The sequence below is a fragment of the Pygoscelis adeliae genome, unplaced genomic scaffold (genome assembly GCF_000699105.1).
Source record: "Pygoscelis adeliae isolate BGI_AS28 unplaced genomic scaffold, ASM69910v1 Scaffold55, whole genome shotgun sequence".
In the NCBI taxonomy this organism is placed as follows: Eukaryota; Metazoa; Chordata; class Aves; order Sphenisciformes; family Spheniscidae; genus Pygoscelis; species Pygoscelis adeliae.
In genome coordinates, this window is record NW_008824804.1 from 102,867 (window position 1) to 125,915 (window position 23,049).

General features: G+C 36.6%; 1 protein-coding gene across 1 annotated transcript in view; it reads left to right on the forward strand.

Annotated features, from left to right (window-relative positions):
• The window catches only part of ABI3BP (ABI family, member 3 (NESH) binding protein), a 153,518-nt gene that overhangs the window by 52,220 nt on the left and 78,249 nt on the right, over positions 1-23,049 (forward strand). The window contains exons 11-17 of the mRNA XM_009324030.1: positions 1,047-1,127; positions 2,470-2,544; positions 6,403-6,468; positions 6,982-7,056; positions 10,351-10,419; positions 11,766-11,831; positions 12,214-12,279. Of these exons, the coding sequence (XP_009322305.1) occupies positions 1,047-1,127; positions 2,470-2,544; positions 6,403-6,468; positions 6,982-7,056; positions 10,351-10,419; positions 11,766-11,831; positions 12,214-12,279 (498 nt within the window). The remainder of the gene's footprint in view (positions 1-1,046; positions 1,128-2,469; positions 2,545-6,402; positions 6,469-6,981; positions 7,057-10,350; positions 10,420-11,765; positions 11,832-12,213; positions 12,280-23,049) is intronic.

Consider the following 23,049-nt stretch of genomic DNA (forward strand, 5'->3'; position numbering starts at 1 on the left):
ATAAATCTACATGATCAGTTCTTGCTTGAAGCATGCTCAGTAGATTGTGGAAAAAGCACGGAGAGCATGCTGGAAAAACAAAAGTAACTCTCTTCTATTGTATCTCAAAAAGAAAGTGATCTTTTATTAAACTGCATGAATACTAAAACTTAGTGCTATGCTGATGCTGATCACCAATATTAAAGATCTCCTCTAAATACCAACATGTGCTAAATACTGTGCAATTTGCTCTGTGGAAGGAATTAATGCTTTTATCACATTCAAGGCTGAGACCTTACCATCCTGTGTTCCATATCAATAAGCTTTGTCATTTTATAATCTGAGATTGCCAGTTGTGTGTACTGTATGACTGATTAAATGCTATGGGACCTCCAGCAAGATGGAGAGGAAAGAAGTGATCTTGACTTACATACCATAGGAATTAAATGTTATGTGAAACAGCTGGAAGAGTATAATTGTGCACTAGTTTATTAAAATATGGCCAGCAATTCAGTTTAGGTACATTTAATGGCTGTTTAATAAACTGCCCATGCTTTACTCCGAAGATGTAGAATTAGAAGAATGAATGAAAGTCAAAATCCTATTATATTATTACTGGAAAAATGAAAGAGCTAAGGCATTATAGGTGAATCTTTATTCTTTTCCTGATAATTTTTATATTAGAAGGTTTAAAAAAAATCCAGAATAGCAGGGGAAATATTTGTAAATACACTTTGTGATATAATGGATCTTGTTTATAATGTATATCATAATGAATTTGGGAGGCTGTAACAGAAGTACAGTGTGAGCTTCTGATCTTAGCTTTGCTCTTTGTGATTTATATTTTCCTTTGCTTATGTAAAACTGCAAGAAAATAAATCCAAAACATCATATAGACTTCACATCTGAAAACAAAAATAAATATTAATCATGATGGCGTCGAACTGCTGCAGAAATTATTCTAATCAGGTGGTATAAAATGGTGGTAAGAAAAGCAGCTGGCTTTGGGCAGTAGATAAAGAAAAGCTCACAGGGATTCTAAATTAAATAAAGCTTCTTTCTTCTAGCTCAGCCTGAGAAAAAACATGGACCTAAGGAATTTAAATCAACACCTAAACCCGAACTGGTGCAAACTCGAAACATACTGGGTAACTAATTTTGCTGCTTTTTACCTTCTTTGTACATTAAATGTTTTATTCATCTCCAGCAGAATTTTTCTACTACTTGCTGCATCCCCTTTGTATTGAGTCCAAAAGAAGTCCTAATTAAAAATTTATTTGTGTTTCCAGCAACTCACACATGAAATGTAAAGCAGGATGCATCTAGCTCTGGCTGAACTGTGGCTGTTATACATATGATAATTGCTAGCAGATTTGACTGGGTGATGCAATTTTATTTTTCAAAGTAATGCTTTCTGCCTATGTGATCTGCATGATTGACATCACATAACATTTCCATCAGTAAAATTAACCTCAGTGATAGAATTGAAATAATTACCTCCTTGATTTTCTTCTGATGACAGATTCATTTAGGTAGCATCAACAGTGATGCAAAAGGAAAATTTTATATTGCATGTGACATGATATAATTGTATTTGTCCTGGAGGAAAAAAGAGCTCTACTGATTTTTTCATAGAGATGTCAGAATGAGAGATTTCTGATCTAAGTAGTAGTATTGATTGTTTTGTGATTTGGAGTAGCACCTACTTACTTCTTGCATTCAGAATTCTAAATTGTCCAATGTTGATTTTGTGGCCTGTATTTTAATCCCCAAACCATGCAAAATTATGAATACAAATTTAAACTTGAGGGTGGGTTGGTTTGTTTGTTTTTTTAAACTTTGATTAGATTTTTCTGAAGCACAGATGGCATACATACAGGATGATGTATGATAAAGGAAAAGATCATCAGCATTTGCAGGACTGAAATACAGATCTTCCCATGAAGAGGACTGCTAATGCTTCTCAATAAACATATTTTTACATAATCTTATTGATTCATGTTAATGTCATACTCTCTCTTTTGTCTTTTTTAATTTACAGTTGCAAGCAGATTTCCAGAATTTATTGAAGCTAAGCCATCAGTCAATCTAATTTTCATTCTAACTTTTAATCAGTTTTTGTTTAAGCTTAATCAACCTTGCTTGGTTTTTGCATGCTTTTGAAGATTAAAATATGAAATTTAATCAAGATGGGTCACTGCTTAATTTCAAACTAGGTGGTCATAGTTACTGATGGATGTTCATTATCGAATTCCTGTGATTGATGGATCTTTATATTATGACTAGGGAAAAGGTGATTTCATTCATGTTCCACATACCTTTTTAAGTGACAGTTATGTGTTTTTTTTCTAGGTTGGAACTACTTTTTTTCTTTTTTATTAAATATCATTGGTTTCAGGAGTGAGTGATTTATAAGCCAAAATATAGTTCCATACTGTGTCTTGTAATATTCTTAATCAAGTAAAGCCTTGACTATTTCTTTTATCATAGCTTCTAATGAAATACAGCCACTTCCTTCTGGATCCAGAATCTCTGATGCTCCAAAAAGTCCATTGACAGAACTTGGTAATTACTTTCTTTGTAAATTTGAGTAAACTCCAGTGGAAAATTATCGAATTCTTTTGTTGTTTCTGTGGCTGGTAGGTTTTAATACTTCAGCTGCAATAATACCATTCCGTATGTAAAATATGGTAGACATTAGATTTTTCTTCACAAATTTGCAAATTTCTTCTTTATTTCTAAGTCTGGTTTTGCTTTATTGTCGTGACAGGGTGCTCCAGATTAATGCTTCATTTTAAAAAACAAACAAGCAAAAGCTCATGAGGATATATGGGCTAACTTTTATCTATAGAATGATGAAGGCAATTTATACTTAGCTAAAATCTGTACTTTTATGTTTTGTAATTTTCTTGGAAGTACCCCATAAGCTTCTGACACTGACTGTATTTCAGAGTTGGAGTACTGTTCCAGCCAGCATCAGTTCTGTAGGTTTTCATGTAGTTTGCCAAATACTTGTATATTTGGTTAAAATAGTGCCATAATTTGTAGATGTTGTTGTGGTTTAAATATTCCTAAGTGTTTGCTTACTTCTGGATTCATTAGTTGTTTGGTGATGAACTTCAGGACACTTTAGAAAGGCCTGATATTTGAGAAAGTATGGCACTGCACACATTTTCAAAACAGTTTTACCTGTGGTAGGGTCAAAACGTTATGGTCAAAATCTTCTTATGGGCAAAGAGGAAACACACCTTTTCTTTCTTTTTTAAAAAGTTATTTTTTTATATATACACACACGTATTTACAGGTATGTATAGACATACATATGTATAGACATATGTATTTACATATATGTATATAAGAGGAAACATACCTTTTCTTTCTTTTTAAAAAAGTTATATTTTTATATATATACACACGTATTTACAGGTATGTATATATGTATAGACATATGTATTTACATATATGTATATAAAGCCAAGAATTTATTGTTAGTGTAATGGAAATCTTAACAGTGTATGTAATTCAAGAATCATCATTAGTCTAGATTTAAATCTTACAGTAAAACAAAGAATATTAATACAGGTAGAGTACTTACATACAGAAAAAGCCTCAATAATAGCAGTAACATAATTAAAATAGTAATGCACAAACTTCTTAGTTTCTACCCTTTTTCCTGGTGTTTTGCTCACCCTTCCACTACACCTCTGGGTCCTAAGCTTGGTGATTTCATGCTTGTGTTGGTCATGAGCGGGGATGTTTCAGCAAGTTATGAGCATCGGGAGTCCTGTGCTGGGAGGAATATGATGTTCATGTTGATGATTTCTTCCTCCTCTCTTCTTTCTTTCTTCCACTGAGAGACACCTTACATCTGAATTTACCATATATGGTGCCATTTGTGTATGTTAGATACTATGTCTGTGTTCTTTTTGTTATCCCTAAAGAAAATTTTTTCCAGCTCCAGGTGTGCAGTTTTCATAACTGATCATCACTGAGCTGTTTATGGCATGGGGTCTCCGGTGCCAAGCCTAGTCCCAATCTCTTATCATCCCATGCCTGCACTCCTCTATGCCATATCCTGTGTCTCCCCTTCTCAAGACCTCTGCTTTCATAACAGGCCTGTATTTCTCTACACTGTATCATTGTGTTAGTCATAAATATCTCATTCTACCGAAACTACTTGTTGCTGCTATCTATATAAACAATTATTACACTAGTTAACTGGAGTGACCTTGAATCACTATGGATTTATATTTCACTAAGCATCAGTCAAGAAGTTATCATATAATAGTGCTGGTTTATTTCGACGGCATACTTTTACTTAATGCAGTCTGCCAAATTTTAAAATCATTTCCAGGAACAGCTCTTACTTCTTGAAATGCATATTTGAACCAAATTCTCAGGAACATGAAAATGGTCTTCACATTTTGTTCTTAATTTGCTACAACTTTTGACGGCTCTTTTCCAGATATGTTTGAGGGGATGGATATTTGTTTTCACTGTAGTGAAAGAAGTTTGGTTAAATACAGTTAGAGGCAGCATTGGAGAGAGGGACATTCGGTGATTTAAGAACCTATTTGCTATATATGTAGCTGAAAACCTGAAAATTATTAAGGATGGGAAGTATTTTTCCTTTCTGCTGGGGAATAATAACCTATGTTTGTCTCAGTGGTAAAGGTAAAATAATAACAAAAGTTGAGGCAAAATACATGTTTCATTCAAGTATTTATTCTGGTTTCATTCTCATGTCTTCCATTCCTGCCTAATAGAATCATAGAATCACAGAATCATTAAGGTTGGAAGAGACCTCCAAGATCATCGAGTCCAACCATCAACCCAACAACACCATGCCCACTAAACCATGTCCCTAAGCGCAATAGTTCCACTTAGCAAAAGTAGGATTTAATTATGTGAGGCTGGGCCCAGCCATCGGGTCAGCTGGAGTGTCTGTGCTCCCCATGAAGTCACTGCTGAAGTCAAAGACATTCTGTGAGAGCGAGGGGCGTGAGGAGTACAGAGGAGATTTCTCTGCACTGTGCCTCTGCATGCCTTGATCACCTGCTGCCATAAAATCAGCAAAGCAAGCAAAATTTAGTTTCTGAAGTTTAAGAGCGTGTGACCTGTATTTTGCCCTAGTTCCCCTGAAGACTTTTTTTCTTTATTTTTCTGTCTTGATTGTACTGGAGGGAGACAACTCCTTTGTTTTATAACTTTCTGTGTGGTCAGTATATTTTGAATTCAAACCTTTCTGAAAAGATAGCTTTGTTAACATGCCTTCAATGTTCTGATGCCTTTGGGAGATCTCTCGTAGTTCTTACTGTATGTTAATGGAATAATGGAAGCTTTTGCCAAAAGCTGTGAATCATGCTGCTTTTGTTGGTATTATTTTATTCTCTATAAATATAGAATAGAATAGAATAGAATAGTTCCAGTTGGAAGGGACCTACAACGATCATCTGGTCCAACTGCTGAGTCCAAATATATCAGGATAGTAACCTGGGATCACATTTGTTAATGTGATAAGCTGGATTGAAAGTAAATGGCAAAGAAGATCCAATATATGAAATAAAAGTCTGTTCACTTTTTGGCTTATATTCATATTGCCTACATTAAAAATGAACCCTACGCCTAGTTGAATGCTTTTCTCAATCTCAAGCAGAGAAGTTTAATTTTAAAATTCTGGTATAACTGCTTTTCAAAAAACCTCATCTTGATAAAGACCAATTAAAAGTACAGATGGAAATTTTCTCTTTCAAATATATTATAACCTAAATGGGCATAAGTGACTGGTGCAGATAAGTTTACTGGAAAGAATGGTACTTACTGGCCTGTACACACAATTGGATAGGATCTGTTTCTTAGAAGCAGGACAGCAGTGCAAAACATACACATGGTAGAAAATCATTCATGATGACCTTTAGGTAAGAATGCCCAATTCCACCTTGATTCCCTGTTTTCATTAAAGCAGACTTCAGGTTATCCATACTTCAAAGTGAAATAACCATAAGATCTTTGTACTAGTCTTCATGACAGCATAACAGATAAAAGGTGCTGTTTACAAACTTTCATGATTATTTCACTGACTTCATTGTGCTACTTTTTATCTTTTCCCATTACACCTCCTTTTAAAATAGTTACACATAATGTAATAGTAACCAGTTTATGCAGTCCTGAGAGTGCTGTGAAGATGCAATGTATTCTGTTTGGGTTGTAGCTGCTTTGCTGTGAAGAAAAACCTAAGTAATACGGATTCAACCTGATTAGATAATGTATGCCAAAGTTTGAATGGGGTAAAATTTAATAGGAAAAAAAGGTCCTTCAAACCAAACCAAAACTTGCTAGTTACAGTTAAAATTAGATTTTGTACCACTTGCAAGGAGAGTGTCTGTCTCAGTGTCATAAAACTTTTTTCATGTTTGCTTTTAGCTACTCAGAGTCCAGCCTCGAAATCTGTATCTCTACCTTCTGCAGAAACCAGAGAGATGGAGATGGGTAATCAGCAGATTATTTCCATGATTTTTTTCCATTCTCTTAGCATCATGTAGATCTGCAAATGGTAATTTTAAGATTTGCTTTAGAATTTTGGCTACCAACACTCACAGAGCTGCTTATTCACCATTCTTGTGGCTGTGTAACCAGCTGAAAAATTTATTTGTTACTGGCTTAAAAACTGCTTAAAGGCGGTGTTGTCATATCTCATCGTTAGATAATTTCTTTTTGTAGAGCTACAGCTCTTATCCCAGAAAATGTAATAAGATAAAATTCCTTGCTGATAAGAAGTTTTGGGCATGTGGAACTCAAATTTCAAGGCCAGAAGACTGTATTGCAAGCCATCATCTCCTGTTGTCATGACACAGTTATCTCACCTCTCACTTTCAGGCCATCTGCCATCTTGCTTAGCTTTGCATTAGCATCATCTGGGATTGCACAGCCTTCACTAAACTATTTGATGCGAATCCATTAAGTCACAGGTCTCAGCATTTTAAGCTCAGGTTCTTTTTTCAGCTTTTGAGGAAACACAGCCTGTTTCTTCAGGATCCAAAACATCTGGTACCACAGAATTGCAACCAACCAAATCTGGTAATGATTTCTCATAAGATTAATCCTCTTGACAGTTAGGAATTTTCAGAGGAGACATAGTGCCTCTCATTCAATAGTTTGTTCAGTTTGACATAAATGAAGAATAACTGCAGGTATGAAAGTGCTGTATCAAATAGCAGGTTACTTTATGACTTTATATGAAATATTGAGCTAGTAGTTTGGAGTTTTTTCCATATTTGGCTACAACATGTAATTCTTAGCTTTAAAATTAAATTGGACTTACAGTAAATACTAAATTTAAATAGGCCTGTCCACACCTGAGTTTTGTAAGCAGAATATCCTGATTTGCTGGAGTACTCAAGAGTCCTAATAAATGAATGGAAACTGCAGAAATTCCAACACCTTTTGAAAATGTAGCTCTTCTTTTAGCCTTTCTGTATAAACATAGACATACTTCTAAGTGCCCAGATTTCAAAACTGGCCCTATAAAAACATGTCATTGAAGATTCAGACACTGGCTAGTTGGTCCTTAGAAAATTTCTATGATGTGTTTCTCTTATTTTATAGATGAGTTTGTAAGAGCTAGTTATTTACTAGGGGCCACTGACAGTTATCCAAAAGAAGAAAAAAAAAATAGTAAGATGAGAGCTAGTTGGAAAGATTTCACTTCATTAGCATGCTAATAGTGTAACACCTGATGCATATGTTTTTGGAAGAAATTAATTTTTGAAGGAAATCCATTACTAAAGGGGAGATTGATTGCAACTGTCAGCCATTCACGTCTGACAAAAGACAGTTTATATCTTTCATTTGGTACAGTTTCTGCTTTGTCATCCTGTTTGCTTCTCCAGTTTCAGCACCAGGATATCCTCCTTCTTGATCCTTGGAATTCTAGACAAAAATTCCGTGCAGTCCCAGTTTGCTAGTTTTTATTCATAGTTTGTTCTCCTTTTTTGAGCAGCCTTGTATTTCTCCTTTTTAACTCTATAGTTCAACTTCTTTTTGTACAATTCTGCTAACAATTTGGTCATTAGTTGCATTATGTGTGCATTAATGCATGTTTTTGGAAATTGTTTTCAATTTGTACTTAATTGGTTATTGTACATCTCAGAGTCTGCCTTTCTGCAGAATATAATGTGTTAAATACTACCTAGAAGTTTCTTCAGCTCATAAAAGAACATGATGCTGTTGCATGATGGTTCTTGTCACTTCAAAACAATACAGCATGATTTTTGTTTTTATTTTCCAGCTTCACATGACTTCCTTCATGTTACTTCTACTCCCTAAACTTTTACAGCTTCAGAAATACCAGACACTGGTAGATTATAGTAATATTATTTCAGAAGCATACCCTTATGTTAGGCTGGTTGGTGCTGGAAAGTTTACTACTACTTCCATGTTGATGGTTTCAGACAGTTATTCCATAGTGCTTGCATTGGGTGTTGCCCTATGTATTAGTTTTTCAAATCCTATAACAAGCATCCTAATTCCTGGGATCAGGCACAGCACAGGTTTAAAGCAAGACTGCAACTAGCTTACAGAGCCTGAATAATGCAATATCGATCAAATGGCTGTGTCAAGAAAAGATTTAAATTTTGCAAGGCTTAAGACTGTTACAGTCAAGTAAGATATGATACTTTTTAGTGATAAGATTGTTTTCTTCCTTTCTGTCTGTTTTTCAATGTCCACATATATTTTGCTGTGATTTTTCCTATGTATTGTCTTAAAATAAGAAAGTAAACACATCTCAGGCCAGACCTTTCTAGCTAAGCTATACTTTGAGTTACAGCTTTGGAGATAGGTTGTTGTTTTTCCTGTAGTCTTTGATATGTGAGGATGCTTAAGCTTTTTAAGCATTGCTTGATCATGAACAAGTATGTACGTAAGAGGTGAGGACAATGGGGAAGGGGTAGGAGGAGGTGGAGGGGAAAGGAAAGCAGTTCATTGCCCAAGACTTCCTCTGAGCAATGCAGCTGTAGTTCATTAAGTTCTGTGCTGTATAACCTACTGGTTCTTGGCATCCCAGTACAGTTTTCAAGAGTTCAGTTTTGCTGCCCTGTTCTATAAAGCATCCTACTCCCAGGCCATGATTTTAAATCAAGTTAGTTCATTCTGTTATATGGGATACCTGGCCCCAAATCTGACTGAAAAAAATTGGCCGAAATTGAGAAACTGCAATCTCCTGAAATCACATTTTTTCCTAAATTTTCTGAAGAATTCTTAACTTCATGGAAAGATGTGGTATAAGTTGTAGAGCTGTTTTTTCAGGGGCTATTTAAGGCAAATGCATGTTAAACTATATATAGATTTTTTTTCAAACTCTTTGTGAACATTTGCACACATGGGAAAACTAGAATAACGTCTTCAGCTAAGTAGTTAGTGAGAGTATTTAAAGTACTTAGGGAAAAAAAAGGTTCATTTTGTAAATAAATTAATAATAAAAAATAATACTCTGCAGAGAAGTGGAAGGTAAAATTGCTCTCCCACAAATCTTCCTTCTTAATTTATTTACATGAAGTTATTTCTCAGGTGTATTTACATTTTTTTTTTTCTGCAGCTAGAGATACTACTGAGTCGGAAATATCCATGCCCATAATTACTACAGAACCTCAGTTGTTAGAAACGGCACTGGGTGAAATTGATAAGATGACTTTAGTTGTAAAGGTTGTCTTCTCATTTTTATCCTTGCTGCTATTTTTGGAAGCTTTGCATTGCTTTAGTTGTCACCATCCCAGTAATTCATACCACTTATTGCTGCCATTAACTAGATTCTCATCTGCACTCATCATTCATCTTTGTAGATGGAGGATGGGGACCATAGAGGTGGGTTCCCTTTAATTGGTTGGGTTTGGTTTGGTTTTCTCATTATTGAGGTTCCAAGGTGTGGACCTGCCTTTCTCAGCTTTGGTTTGTTTTTTTTTTTTCCTGTGCTGAGAGAACTTAACAGTGAGAGGGAATTAAGTGCTTAACATATATTTCTGTGTAATGTTTCTGTGAAAAGGTTGTTTTGACTAGCTTTATACTGGCTGGCCCACTGACTGTTTTCTGGATCAAAAGGTGTTTTCTTACTACCTGCAATTCTTAATGTGCTAAGATTATTACGTAGTAATAAGAATTCCCATTAGTATGAATAATTAGGTCACGTGGTTTCCACATTGACTTCCACACCAGCCTAACAGTTCGTGAGACACAGTAATGCCTAGCTGATTTGCAAGCAAATTTCCCTGTGCTTCCATTTTAACAATGCAACATTTGTCTGCTGAGTCCTGTGCTATGCATAGTAGCTCTGAGGCAACTAAGCCTTTTAACACAAGAATATCTTTTCGGACTTAGGTGAAAGGAAGCCTCTTTCTTCAAGATCCACAACATCTGGCATGCCAGAAATGCCACCAATCTCAGCTGGTAATGATATCTCTCTTCATTGTAGTTTTCCTGACATCTAGGCAGTCTCTCAAAAGACACAGCAATGCTTTGCTAAATGGAGGGTTTATTCTGACTTGCTCTGTATAAATGTGTAACTGGAGAGAGAGAGAGACCAGGTGTATCTGCTGCAACGTTTGAGAAATTTGGAATGAAATGTTGGAATGATAAGATTAATTTTTCTTATGTTTGTAAATGATTAGCTAGTTTGTCCTGTGGGGTTGTGTTCCATTTTTTTGTGAAGGAGTGTATATATATATATATGGAGGCCTTTTATTTGGAATGGTTAAGTAAGTGCTAACATGTCAAATTTGGTCACTTTGTACATTGGATGCAAAAGCTTCTTGGTAGGTGGAAAAAGATTTAGCTGCTGTTCTTAAGAATACACCATGAATTTTTAACCATGGGAAAATGCCAGTTACTGATTTGGTTAGTGAGTCATTGAATGTTGCTAGAAAAGCTTCACGTAGAAGGGACCTGAACAGAAGGGTTTCAATTTCCAAAGGTTGGGAAAATCAAAAAATCCCACGGAAATCACTAGGCACCATTTCCTTATTACCACCAAGTTCTTCATCTTTGTGCATGTTTGAAAACTATCACCAACAGTCTTGTCTCCCTTACATCTGGAGTCAAGCCCACGGTGTAGCAAAGATGCGCAGTGCAAATGAGTACACGTAGACTAGATTTTACACTGGTTTATGTATTGGGTTGTGCATTTTTTCTGTGCAAAATTAGGATAAGAGAGTATGAAGAAGTCACTTTAGTGAAGTTACTTCTTCTTCAGTGTACAATGGGATGATGGACTGTACAAGTGTAAGTGGTTGAAAGATGTGCTAGAATTCTGCAGAAAAACTGCCTTTGGTCACTTGTTTGCAAGCATTTCTGTACAGAGTCACTGTGCTTTATTAGTGCCAGGGACTGAGATTTCTGACCCATAAATGAAGGATTTGGTTGATTCTAGGGAAAAGTGAGATCAGATCTTGAATTCTGAATCCAAAGGTGGGTCTCTTGGCTCCCATGTTCATTCCGCAACAACTGTTTTTTAGGTATCTTTCAAGGAAATGTAGGGAGTGCTTTGGTGAAGTAGTCCTTTAGCCATTTTTCTACTGATGGAGAGTCATTTAGGTACTGAGTTTCTAAGAGTACTGTGTTAGTTTCAACCACGGCAAGACGGTTGCCTGCTGATTTGATCAGTCACAAGATACTGCCAGGAAAAGGCATGTGTTGCCCTAAATACAGACATTTGGGGTGTTGTGAACCGGTGCTGCTTGTACTGCCGTGGCAAGACTGTGTGGATATCTCAAGACCATTTCCATGTCTGACCACAGCAACCCAGAGTCCGGACCTGGAATCCACCTCGTCTGCTTCACTGGAAACCACAAGGACTGTGATAGGTAAATAGCCAGTGATTCCCTCCCTACGTTGATTACTTTGGCAATGCTTTTCTCTGCAGCGATGAGCCTGTTCAGATGCTTTGATGTCCTGAAAAGTGGGTCCGTGATGCAGTTGGCCCCTTATGGCTCCTTATTAGAAATTGCTCCATTTGGAAGCTTTCTGCTGCCTTTTTTGGGGTTCCACTTCTAGGTTTACTCTGTTACCTTGGGCTACCTATGCCAGTTGAAAGATAGCAACATGCTACTACGGGGAGTGATGCTGTGACATGGAAGCCTGCCCCGAGCAGGGCCACATCTCCTTGTTTATAGCTCTGTCTTGATACCACCCGTGCGACAGCAGCCTGTCTGAGGACCTGAAGGTGGTTTTTGTGTTTGATCTTAGCTACTCGAAGACCAAGGCTGAAGCCCACCGCTCCTTCCTCCCTGGCAACCCAGCAAACCGTGATGGGTAACTGGCAAAATCCCTTCTTTTTCCATTTTCCCCTTTCTCTCTCACTCCCCATCACGCCTCCCACCCCAAACCACCTGGCATCCTTGTCATCTTCCATGGAGAGTATGAAGACTTGTTGGTGCAGCCTGGCTTGCCAAAGCACTCGCCAACTTGTTCTGCGATTCTGTTGTTTGATCCCATGCTTTTTCCATTGCTGACGAGCGTTTTCTGCAGGGACTGAGTGACAGCTTGCTAGAGAACGTATTATCACACCTTGCCTTCAGCTGCCGTTCCCCTGCTTCTTTGTGTTTTGGTAGCGGGTCTTCCTTTCTCTGACCCATTCAAATACGACAGCGTTCTTAGGAAGCAAATCCCGGCTGGGCTGGCACAAGAGGACAGACAGCACTGCAGTTCAGCTGCCCACTGGGGTTTCCTGGGCCAGGGGTGCAGCTATTGGTTGCTTCTCCGCTGACTTTCAAGGCAGCTGGTTGTCATCTGCCCACAGCTTTACGTTGCCATCACCTGGAAGTGGGACTGCTCTGCTCTACTACTGCTTTTGAGGTCATGTTAGAGTTTTAAGAACGATGCCTCTTTTCAGCTTTCAGTGAACCACAGCATGTTTCTTCAATGTTCAAAACACCGGCAGCCTTTGGCGCCTGGCCACGCTGGTGACCTAATTTGGTAACGATATTTCTTGCAGATCTGGTAACGATGCAAGACGGGAATCATCCCAAGAGATATTGTTGTGCTTTTAGCTGAACTGTTATTTCTCTCGGGCCTACACTGGGGTGAAGCGCAAGTGTAGAAATGAAACGGCCGTACACGAAAAGCCGTATTTACTTAAGGCATTGGGTATGGCACTTGGTGACAATGGGTGGAGATGCTCATAGAGATAGCTTCTTTCACATTGGCAGGTATACAAGACCAGTCGTGTGGCCTGGCAGTATTTTTTGGCCCATGAGCTAACAAAGCAATACATGAGCAGGCTGGTAAGCCTACAGACCTGAAATCAAGTGCAAGTTAAAAGTGTAATGAACCACATTGTCTTGCAATGTTGTTGTGGCACTTTTGTCTGTATCAGTCTTGCTTTCATATCAGCTGAGATATGTCATGCACTTCAGGGTCTTTTCCAGGGAACTTACATTTCTTGCCTTGCATTACTAAAGAACTTTTCTTCACTTTCTTGTTTTTACAGTGGAGAAATCAGATACTTGTAATTATAACAAAACATATAAATTTGGCTGGCCTAAGGATATTTCTTTCTCTTTCCATGTCTGGTGATGTTGTCTGGATCACTTTTTGTTCTTTTATTTTTGCCATTTTTTTAAATTGGATTTTTTTCAGTATCATCATCTTGTAAATTTGCTTTCTCTTTGCCTCCCTTTGCCCAGTGTTCTTGAGCTTTTTCAGTCTTACATTCCTACTAACCTCATGGGAATTTTTTTCCATTCTACTTGTGACATTCCATTTCATTTTTTGCATCATATTTACCTGTTTTTACACATCTTTGCATATTAACCTCTTTCTTTTTTAAATTTTGCTCATTTTGCGGAATATATTTTTATGTTTCTTCAGTTCCTTATTATTCGGACACTAAACCATTGAGTCCATGGTTGCAGTGATGCCGTGGTGTGATGGTTCATGTATCTTCTAAATAATAAGTCACAATGTTTTTTTCCAGACTCACATGACTTTCTTCATGTTACTTCCACTCCCCAAACATCTACATCTGCAATATTGTCAGAGCAAGAGACTGGTAAATGACATTTGTTTTATTTCCAATCCTTGATCTTTCTTGATATTTAAGTAGTACTATTCCAATGTTTGTTACTTGTCCTGGGTTTTTAATGTTGCCTGCAATGGTCTTTCATTTGTTCATTAAGGCTTCGTGCTATTTGTAATAATTGCCAGTGTCCAGCAGTTCTGGCCTCTAGAACTCTCCAGCAGTACTGCTAGCCTCTAGCAGTAAGTGATCCTGATATGATCTGGCTATTTCAGGGTAGTATCATATTACTGAAGGGTTGGGGTGGGCGGCAGGTGGAGAGTGGTGCTGAATTTAGCAGATGAGAGGAAATTGTCGAGCTTTGATGAATTTTGGGTTGTCAATATAACAATTATCCTTTGGGGAGGGAATGTTTTGTCTTTAGCTAGAAGGCACTTTTTAAAGAGATTTGTTGGTTGAACACTTGTTTCCTGTTATAACTTTTTAAAGTAGTCTCTAATATTCAAAAGACTGCTGCAGTACAGCATTTTAGTATTTAAATATATTTTTACAGTTACTTCTGCTAATAATTTATTATTTCTTCCTGTGTATTTACGGAGAACATAGGTTTTTAGGCAGAATATGTGCATTTGTATTTAAGCATGAGATTTTTCCCAGAATGTGGTCATAAAAAATAGAGGGTTGCTGTGAGGTTCTCATCTGTGTTGCTGTTCATGCTAGGATGATTTACGCAGGTGATATTTTATTACATCATTATATCAAACATCATTCTCTTTCTGGGGGCCAACTTTAATATCAGTTGTCTTGATTCTGCAGTATACTATGCTGAGACAACAAAGCAAGCATATTCAAAGCTGGCTTCTGAGTGAAAAATCAGTTGAAGTTACTTCTTCATCTCCTCTTGATATGTTTGCAAGTGGTGTTCAGTATTGTAAGGGCAATGAGCATTAACCTTTTTGAATGCACTTACATAAGTGCTGTACAATGCTTGTGTGTCAAAGATGCATGTCTTATGACCTGATTGAAATACCTTTATTTGTAGAATTTTTGAACACGCACAGATTACATGGAAACATAGGATTGTGGATGCTCCACATCTGCTAAACGTACAGACACAGTATTAGGAGTCTTAGGAAGGATTTGGTCCTTAATTTTAAGTGCACAAGTTCAAAAGTGCTGGGTAGTATAAACTGTAAAATACTTTGAGAATATTAAGACTGTGTTTCTCTGGTCAGGATTTTTAAGTAGAATATAAATCTCAAATAATGTAAAATTAATTCAGGCCTGAGTTTTCCACTCATTTGCACTTTTGTACTCTTATTTTGTTGGTGTAGCATTAGTAGAACAGGTGGCTGAATTGGTCTGAAATCAGTTTGGTTGGTTATCCATTGTGTGCAGGGATGAGTAGCTGCCCAAGGTACAAGGCAGTGGTGTATCAGACCTTGAAGTCTTCAGTGTAAAACAGCTGTATTTTTTTTTTTTTTTGTCCTTTCAAGTTATACATTCCAGCTCGGTGCTGATGATTTTTCATTTTAATAATTCTAAAACTTACTAAATGGGCAGCTTCTTGCATTTGTTGCTGTATTGGTTAAGTGCAACTTAGTAAACATAGCTACAGAAAAAGTGAATTTGTTAGAAATGTATCTGTGAAAGGCAATGTGATCTAAAATCCTAACACACAAAAATGACATATTTCTCTATTACAATAACTATTCAAGCACCTTTCAAACCTGTTGCATCTGACAACAGTGAAGTGGAATTGGGTCAATGACCATTAACTTTTTTTGTCATCTGGACATTAGCTTATTACAACATACATACACTATTCATGTTTTCCCTAGTGTTATTTGTTAAACTTTGATCAGTGTTCTTTCAGTTTCTCATCACAGATAAATTTAGAAAAGTCTTAGCTTTTATCTATTACAGAATTCACACTGAACACAAACATGATGCAGCTGTGTTAATGCTCCATGGGTGGTACTGACAGTTATCCTGCCTCTGCATGAATGCGATATTTTTGTTCCCTTTTAAAGTTGAGAACTCTACTTTATCCAAGGTCATTTCAGTCAAATCAAACTATCTTCATTAGGTGGAAAACTTTTAGCAGCTAGTCAAGTGTGGCTTTACTGCTCTCTGCAGCATGTTCTCTCAGAACTACCACAGCATTCTCTCTTGATGTAAAGAATCGGGCTACTTAGATTTCTTATTACTTGTCCTTGGACTTCAATCAGTCATGAACGTTCTTAACATCAAGAGCACCTACTCTTCAGTTTCTCATATACCACTGCCCATAGAAATAGACCATGTTTCTTTCATGCCGGCTGCATAGTTTTTCTAACAGAAATGGTGGTCTTAGTGATCTGATAGAATCTGATATTTTTGCATTTGTGTTTTCATTAAAATATTGTCATAAAAACATAAAGATGTTTTTAAGCCATTTTCCACCAAAGGATGGTCTTTCTCAATAATCCTGTTTATATCAAAGTAACTTTGTGGCAGTTGCAGGGAAAATCTGATCCCTGGGCAAAATATGAATTTGTTGACTGTGTTCAGGAAAGTGTTTTGATACCACCTGTGTGAAGACCGTCTGCCTCAGTATCTCAAGAGTTTTGCTGTTTTGTTAGCTGTTTTGTTAGCTTCCCAGAGACCAGCTTTGATCAACATCTTTTTCTTACCTGGTAACCGCATGTATAGCAATAGGTAAATAGCACATACTTGTATTATAGTTTCCACTTTCTCATCACTGCCCTGGACTGTCGTAAGACCACAAGTCATCATCTTTGAACAAAATGTGTCTGTCAGGTTTCTTGTGCAATGCTTTCATGTCAACTGCTTCTTTTTATTGGCAAGTAGAAAGTATTCTGCTCAGACTGAATAACTGAGGAACATACTCGTATATTACTGTAAGCAATTTTATTTAGATTTAGTTCTTATTTGAAACTTTCTCTACCTAAGCTCTTCAAAAGGATACAAATTCTGTGTCTTGGAAATGTAATAGATATGAGAATACCACTCTGATAGAACTCACGTTGTATCCATACCATAGGAGACATCAGCTTGGTTGTTCTTCTGTCAGTCATCCTACAGCTGACTCTCAGGCCATTTACTGTCTTGATTTTTATTTGTATCATTGTTTCGTTTTACAGAATAGCTTCTGCCAGCTAGGTACTGTGGTATTTTAGTTGCTTTGATGCCACTGCAACTTTTAAAACTCAGATTCTCTTTTCAGCTTCTGATGAAACACAGCCTATTTCTTCAAGATCCACAACGTTTGCTATTCCAGAAATGCCATCAACAAAATCTGGTAATGACATTTCTTGAAAATGTAGTTTCATTAGTGTTAGGAATTCTCACAAGAAATGTCCTTGTACTTTTGGTTGTATCGTTAATTTACATTTCTTTACCTTGGGGTTAATGTTATTGCAGGAAGAAGGTGGTATATTGCTGCATTTGGGATAACAACGTTGAAATAGTAGGCTTTTAGGATTATCATGACACAGAATAGTGGAGTATTACAGTTATATCTTATTTTTTTGGTAATTTCATATTACACGCAAATTATAATTTTTCTGGAAGTTTTAAGGACAGAGATAACTCAGATTATCATTGTTTATTTGTACTTTGGTTGAACATGAATTTACTCATACTATAATTACCAGTTTACATCAATATTGAGCCCTGCCCCGATTCAGCTGTCCTGGTTTTGCAAAAGCGCCATATCAACAGATTCCCTGAAATCAGTACAACTACCAGCAGCCACCAGTGGATAGTTATTCTAAATAAATAAATAAATAACAGTAGTTTTGTCACTCATAATACTCTATTTGTGCAGTGTAATTTCCCTAAAATCTTTTGCTTCAAAATTATGATTACAGAAATATTTATTGTGGTAAAGTGTGATTTGACAGGCTCAAGCTGAACATGGTATTTGTTTGGTTTGTTTTTTTTACAGTAACTGTTCAAATACCTTTGCAACCTGTTATATTTGACTCAAGTAAAGTGGAACTGGGTGAATTATTATGATGTTTTCTTAATGTCTAATATAATTTCTCAGACAAGCATCAATATATTTTATTTTACTGGCATCTGGTTGTGAAAACTTACTCTTCGGCATCTTTTATTTCAGGTTTTAGGATAAATTCTAAAGCCTCTCAACAGTTCATGTTTTACAGAACACATATATAGTGTGGTTAGGTTAATATTCATGATTCTGACAGTTTTCTTGTCTCTCCATGAGTGCAATGGCTTCTTTCTTTCTAAAACTGAAAATTTTATACAACTTCATGCTGTTTCAAGTTGTTTGCACTGTGAATGTTCATTTGATGGATTTTTTTTCAGCATCTAGCATACTGGATGCCCCTTCCAACCTCAATTATGCTGTGTTTCACTGATTCTGTGATACTGCTTTAGGTTGATACCACATGCTTCTGTTATGCAGTGAACCATTCCCACATGACTTTCAAAAATGCAGGCTAGCTGGATTTAATGTATATTCCACATTGCATGAGGTGTGTTTATAAACTAAATGATAAAGTTTCTAACTTTGACGTTTAGTAGTGAGCTTTTGTGTGCAGACTAAACAATGCTTCTTGTAGCTTGAGCTATTAAATTGCCCTGTGTCTTTGCCTAAAGAGGTCATTTACAGGCTTTTTTCCATGCCAGATGTATACGTTTTCCAACTTGTGTGCATAAAGTGATGGTTTTAGGCTGAATTAAGCCCTGATTCATAACTTTATGCCTAATTTCTAATGTGAAGGCATGCTGTATCAAAATAACATTAGGCATTTGCAGCTCCTTATTTAAAAGACTTATCTGGAACATCCACACTAAAGTGTAGGGGAGAAGGGGTTTGCTGTCAGCTGTTGCCATTGGACAGAATTTTAAAATCAGATGCAGACAGCTGGCCTTGTAGTAAATGCCTCAAAATTAGATGTTATGTATCCAAAAAAAACCAACCCCACAAGACAAAGAATGGAGTAGGCTACTGCAAATATCAGTTAGAAGTGTGTATACAAGAAATCTAAAATAAATTTAGACCTTTTGGACCCGCTAGTAAAGGGACCTGCTAGTAAAAGGCCAAAGATCACCTTATCTAAACACTGATCTCACCCATTGTTTCAAGATTGTTTTCATATTTGATCTTAGCTACCCAGGAACCAGGTCTGAAATTCACATCTCATCCCTCCGTGGAAACCAGAGGGAGCGTGATGGGTAAATAGCGTGTAATTCCATTAGCTTTTCCATCCCTTGCCTTCATTTCCATTGGCTTTGCATAGTGCTAAGATTCATTCAGACACATTGCTTTGAAGACTACTTGATGCTAGGCTTTTTTTTTTTTTCCTTTTTTTCCCCCCTCTCAACTTGGCCATTTCTGTATAATCAAAGCTGAAAAATAATTTACTGCACTGGCTAAATAACAGTCTACAAAAAGACCTCTGCTAGCTTATATTGCCTTTAATTTTCTTCTGGTAGTTGCAATTTTCTTTCAAAGAATAGGTGCTTTAAAAAAAGGCCAGTGAGAAGAATTCTACCTAGCCTGAGATACCAGAATTGGCCCTACTTTTTTTCACACCAGCTTCAGTGTTTATGTGACACCTCATTTCACAGCTGATCTTTAAAGCTGCTGCCATCTTGCTTGATCTCACATCAGTGTTGTCTTGAACTGCCCAACAGCTGCTGTCCAAATACTGTGGCTCTGAAGTCACTACTCATTTTAACTCCAGATTTTCTTTCAGCTTTTGATGAAAAGCAGCACGTTTCTTCAAGAACTGAAACATCTGGCATCCAAGAAATGCCATCAGCTGTACCTGGTAATACTTGAAAATGTGATTTTAAATAGAAATTCTCACAGACATTTCATCATACTTTTGGTATATTTTTAGTTAAGTTTAACATGAATCAGAATAACTACAGAACTGTCGTAATTTGCTCTCTCAAATACCAGACTAACTTTGGAAATTTTGTATGATGCTCTAAAACAGTAAATACTCTCTTCTAATTTTGGTCTACATTCCTAATATATTTACAAGTCTGTATTGCTGTGCTTGATGATAATAGGCTTTGGCATGACTTATTACATGTAGTAGCATTCTCTTTTTAAGTTGCAATACTGCAGATGGGCAAGAGTGAGAGCTAATGTAAGTTTTGTTTAAATCCCTGAATGAAACTATTCTAATGGTCGAAAGTGTTGAGTAAGTCCCATAGAAATAACAGGATCAATAACAATGGATATGTAGGCTTCAAAATAGTGGAGAATGGCCCCTTAAGTCCTTTCATCTTAATATATTTAAAGCAGTTATCTAAGTTAGACATTCTGCTGCCAGTAAGTGAGACAGCATAGGTCCAAGGCTAATAGAAATAAAAGCATGCTTATCACATATATTGCTGTATTGCTTGAGTACAACTTTTTAAACTAAACTACACAACATTGTAATTAAAGAAAATATTTGCAACAAATACATTTTGAGCTGGCGCTTCTATGGTAGATGTGATGCTTTCAGACACTCTTGAAACCTGTTATACCAGACTCCAGTAAAATGAAAGTGGTTGAATTTTGGTATTTTCTTGACATTTAAATTACTTACACTTATTAATATATAATGATCTAAAGTATATAGTTTTCCTGTTCTTCCTTGCCAACAGTTATTCTTTAGGATTCTTCTACCTCCTTTGTTCAGAAAATAAACTAAAACTTACCAATGCCTTACAAAATGACACTGAACAATGCAGTTCTATCAATGCTCAAGGTTCTGCTTGTTTTACTGACCCTGCATGAAGAAATATTTCATTTCCTTTCAGTAAGGACAAGTCCATCCAAAGTCTATTTCAAGTTGTTGCTAGAACTCCCTTGCAGTAAAAAGTGGACTAAATGGGTATTTGACAGGAAACTTTTAGTAGCTGTCCAACTGCCTGTAATCACAGGTTAATGGCAAAGCTTGCAGATTCCAACTAAACATTCTTAAAATCAAGAAAGGGAGATGAGTTAAGTTTTATGCTTTTATTCTTCAGAGGTATTAATCAGTCTTTATCATTAATGCATTTTCCATACTGAGCAATAACTTATGATCAAGTGCCTTAACAGAAAGTTTCAGTAATGGTTTTCTACATATTGATATAATAGCACATCCAAGTTCAATTCTTTATTTTTCACGCTTTGCCTATAAAGAAAGTTATACTGCACTCTTTTCAAACCAGAGGGATTAATTTCCCAACACTTACAATGTTTGAGAGAACGGAGAAAACCATGTCTGATCTAGTCTGGAATGCAACATAAACATTTCCATGCAAGGATAAGTCCCAGATTTGAAGGAGAGTTAAAAATGTGATTAAATACGATAATAATGTTTAATTAACATATTCTAGGCATAGGCTTGGTATGAGATGAGAACCATTAGCATGTACAGTTGTTTGTATTTAAAGGAATTCCTTGGAATAACTTAAGGAATTCTTGTTTTTAGTTTTGCGTGTGTGTGTTGGGAGGGGAGGAAGAGAGAGAGAAGAGAGTGAATAGAAAGATCTTTGAACTAAAGGTGAGGAAGTCCAGCCACACAATGAGGACTGCAGTGAAATACTTGCTTACATGTTATTTCCCCTGGAGTGGGTCTCTTAGTGATCATAATGTTCTCAATGATCTCTTTTAAAAACCTATTGCTTAGCTGGTCACTTGTTTATTAGTTGTTTTTAGCAAATGTTTACTTGCCAAGGTTCTTCAAGCCTGTTTGAACTCTTCCTCATTACTTGAAGACTGATTAATGACTTCACATTTATTGTGCTCTATGGAGCTGTACAACTCAAAAAACTAATGTGGTTATTCAGGGAATGAACAATACTTTCAATCTAGTCTTACTTTTTTCCTTTAAAACCGGTGTTATCACTTGTGCAGAGACTGCCTATTTCAAGATGATTTCATATTTGATTTAGCTACACAGGAACTAGTCCTCAAGTCTACATCTCATCCTTTTTGGAAACCAAACAAACAGTGATGGGTAAGCAATGTGGGATTCCATTTTAGTTTTCATCACATTGCCACTTGCTTCCTTTTTTCTGCTGTGAACACCTTCAGACATGTTTGCTTTTAAGTCTAAATGGCAAGCCTGTTAAAGAACTGTTTTGTGTCAATCACTTCTTGATCAGCAGCTAGACAGCATTTTTGGTACAAAGTGCTAAAGGACCGGTCTTTTATACCAACTTGTAACAATTTCATTTTTCTGTTGGTGTAATTTAAACTCCAGAAAGTGTTTCTTAGGAGTTCTGTCTAGCATCAGATATTGGATCCTGTTGCCACCATATTGGGCTGCATATCTTTCTCTTTATTTACATAATACAGAGAGGACATTTAAGCATTCAGTATCTTGCTTGTGTTTGCAGTTAGACCATCTTGAACAGCACAACTTGTGGTGGGTAGTGTGTTGTGCTATCCCAGCAACAGTGAGATTCCTCAGCATTTTAAATCCAGATTTTCTTTTCAGCTCTTAATGAAACACAGATAGTTTCACAATTCATGTCTAAAGCATCTGGAGTCCAGATCAATGGATCTCCAGTCCATCAGTCCAATCTGGTAATGACATTTCTTGCAAACTGAGTCTTCTTGACAGTGAGGAATGATCAGAAGGGTTCCCAGTGTGCTTTTGGTGAAACATTTGTTTAATTTTCCTTACTTTGGGGATAAGAACAACTGCAAGATAAAAATTCTGCATTGGGTACTACTTTCATTTAAGGCGATGTAGATGATGTTTACAATGCTGGATTATGATTTTTTTTTTATTCTTAGTTCACTTTTGCAATACTAATTGGTACTATTACCCATAATTGCCATTGGCCAATTATGTATAACTTAATGTAATAGAAGTTTACAGTATACTGTCCTGGGCACTTCTGTGCCTGTGAAATACTGTGAGGCTGGTAATTGAACTTTAACTTCTCCATTATATGCAGAGTGTCCTGATACAGATAACTACTGTATTGCCTGAAGTTATACTGCTTTTTATTTTGTATTTACTTTGTTATTACTATGGTGAAGTTTTGTGGTTATTGGTATTTAAGACATCTTCCTGGTCAGTTACAAT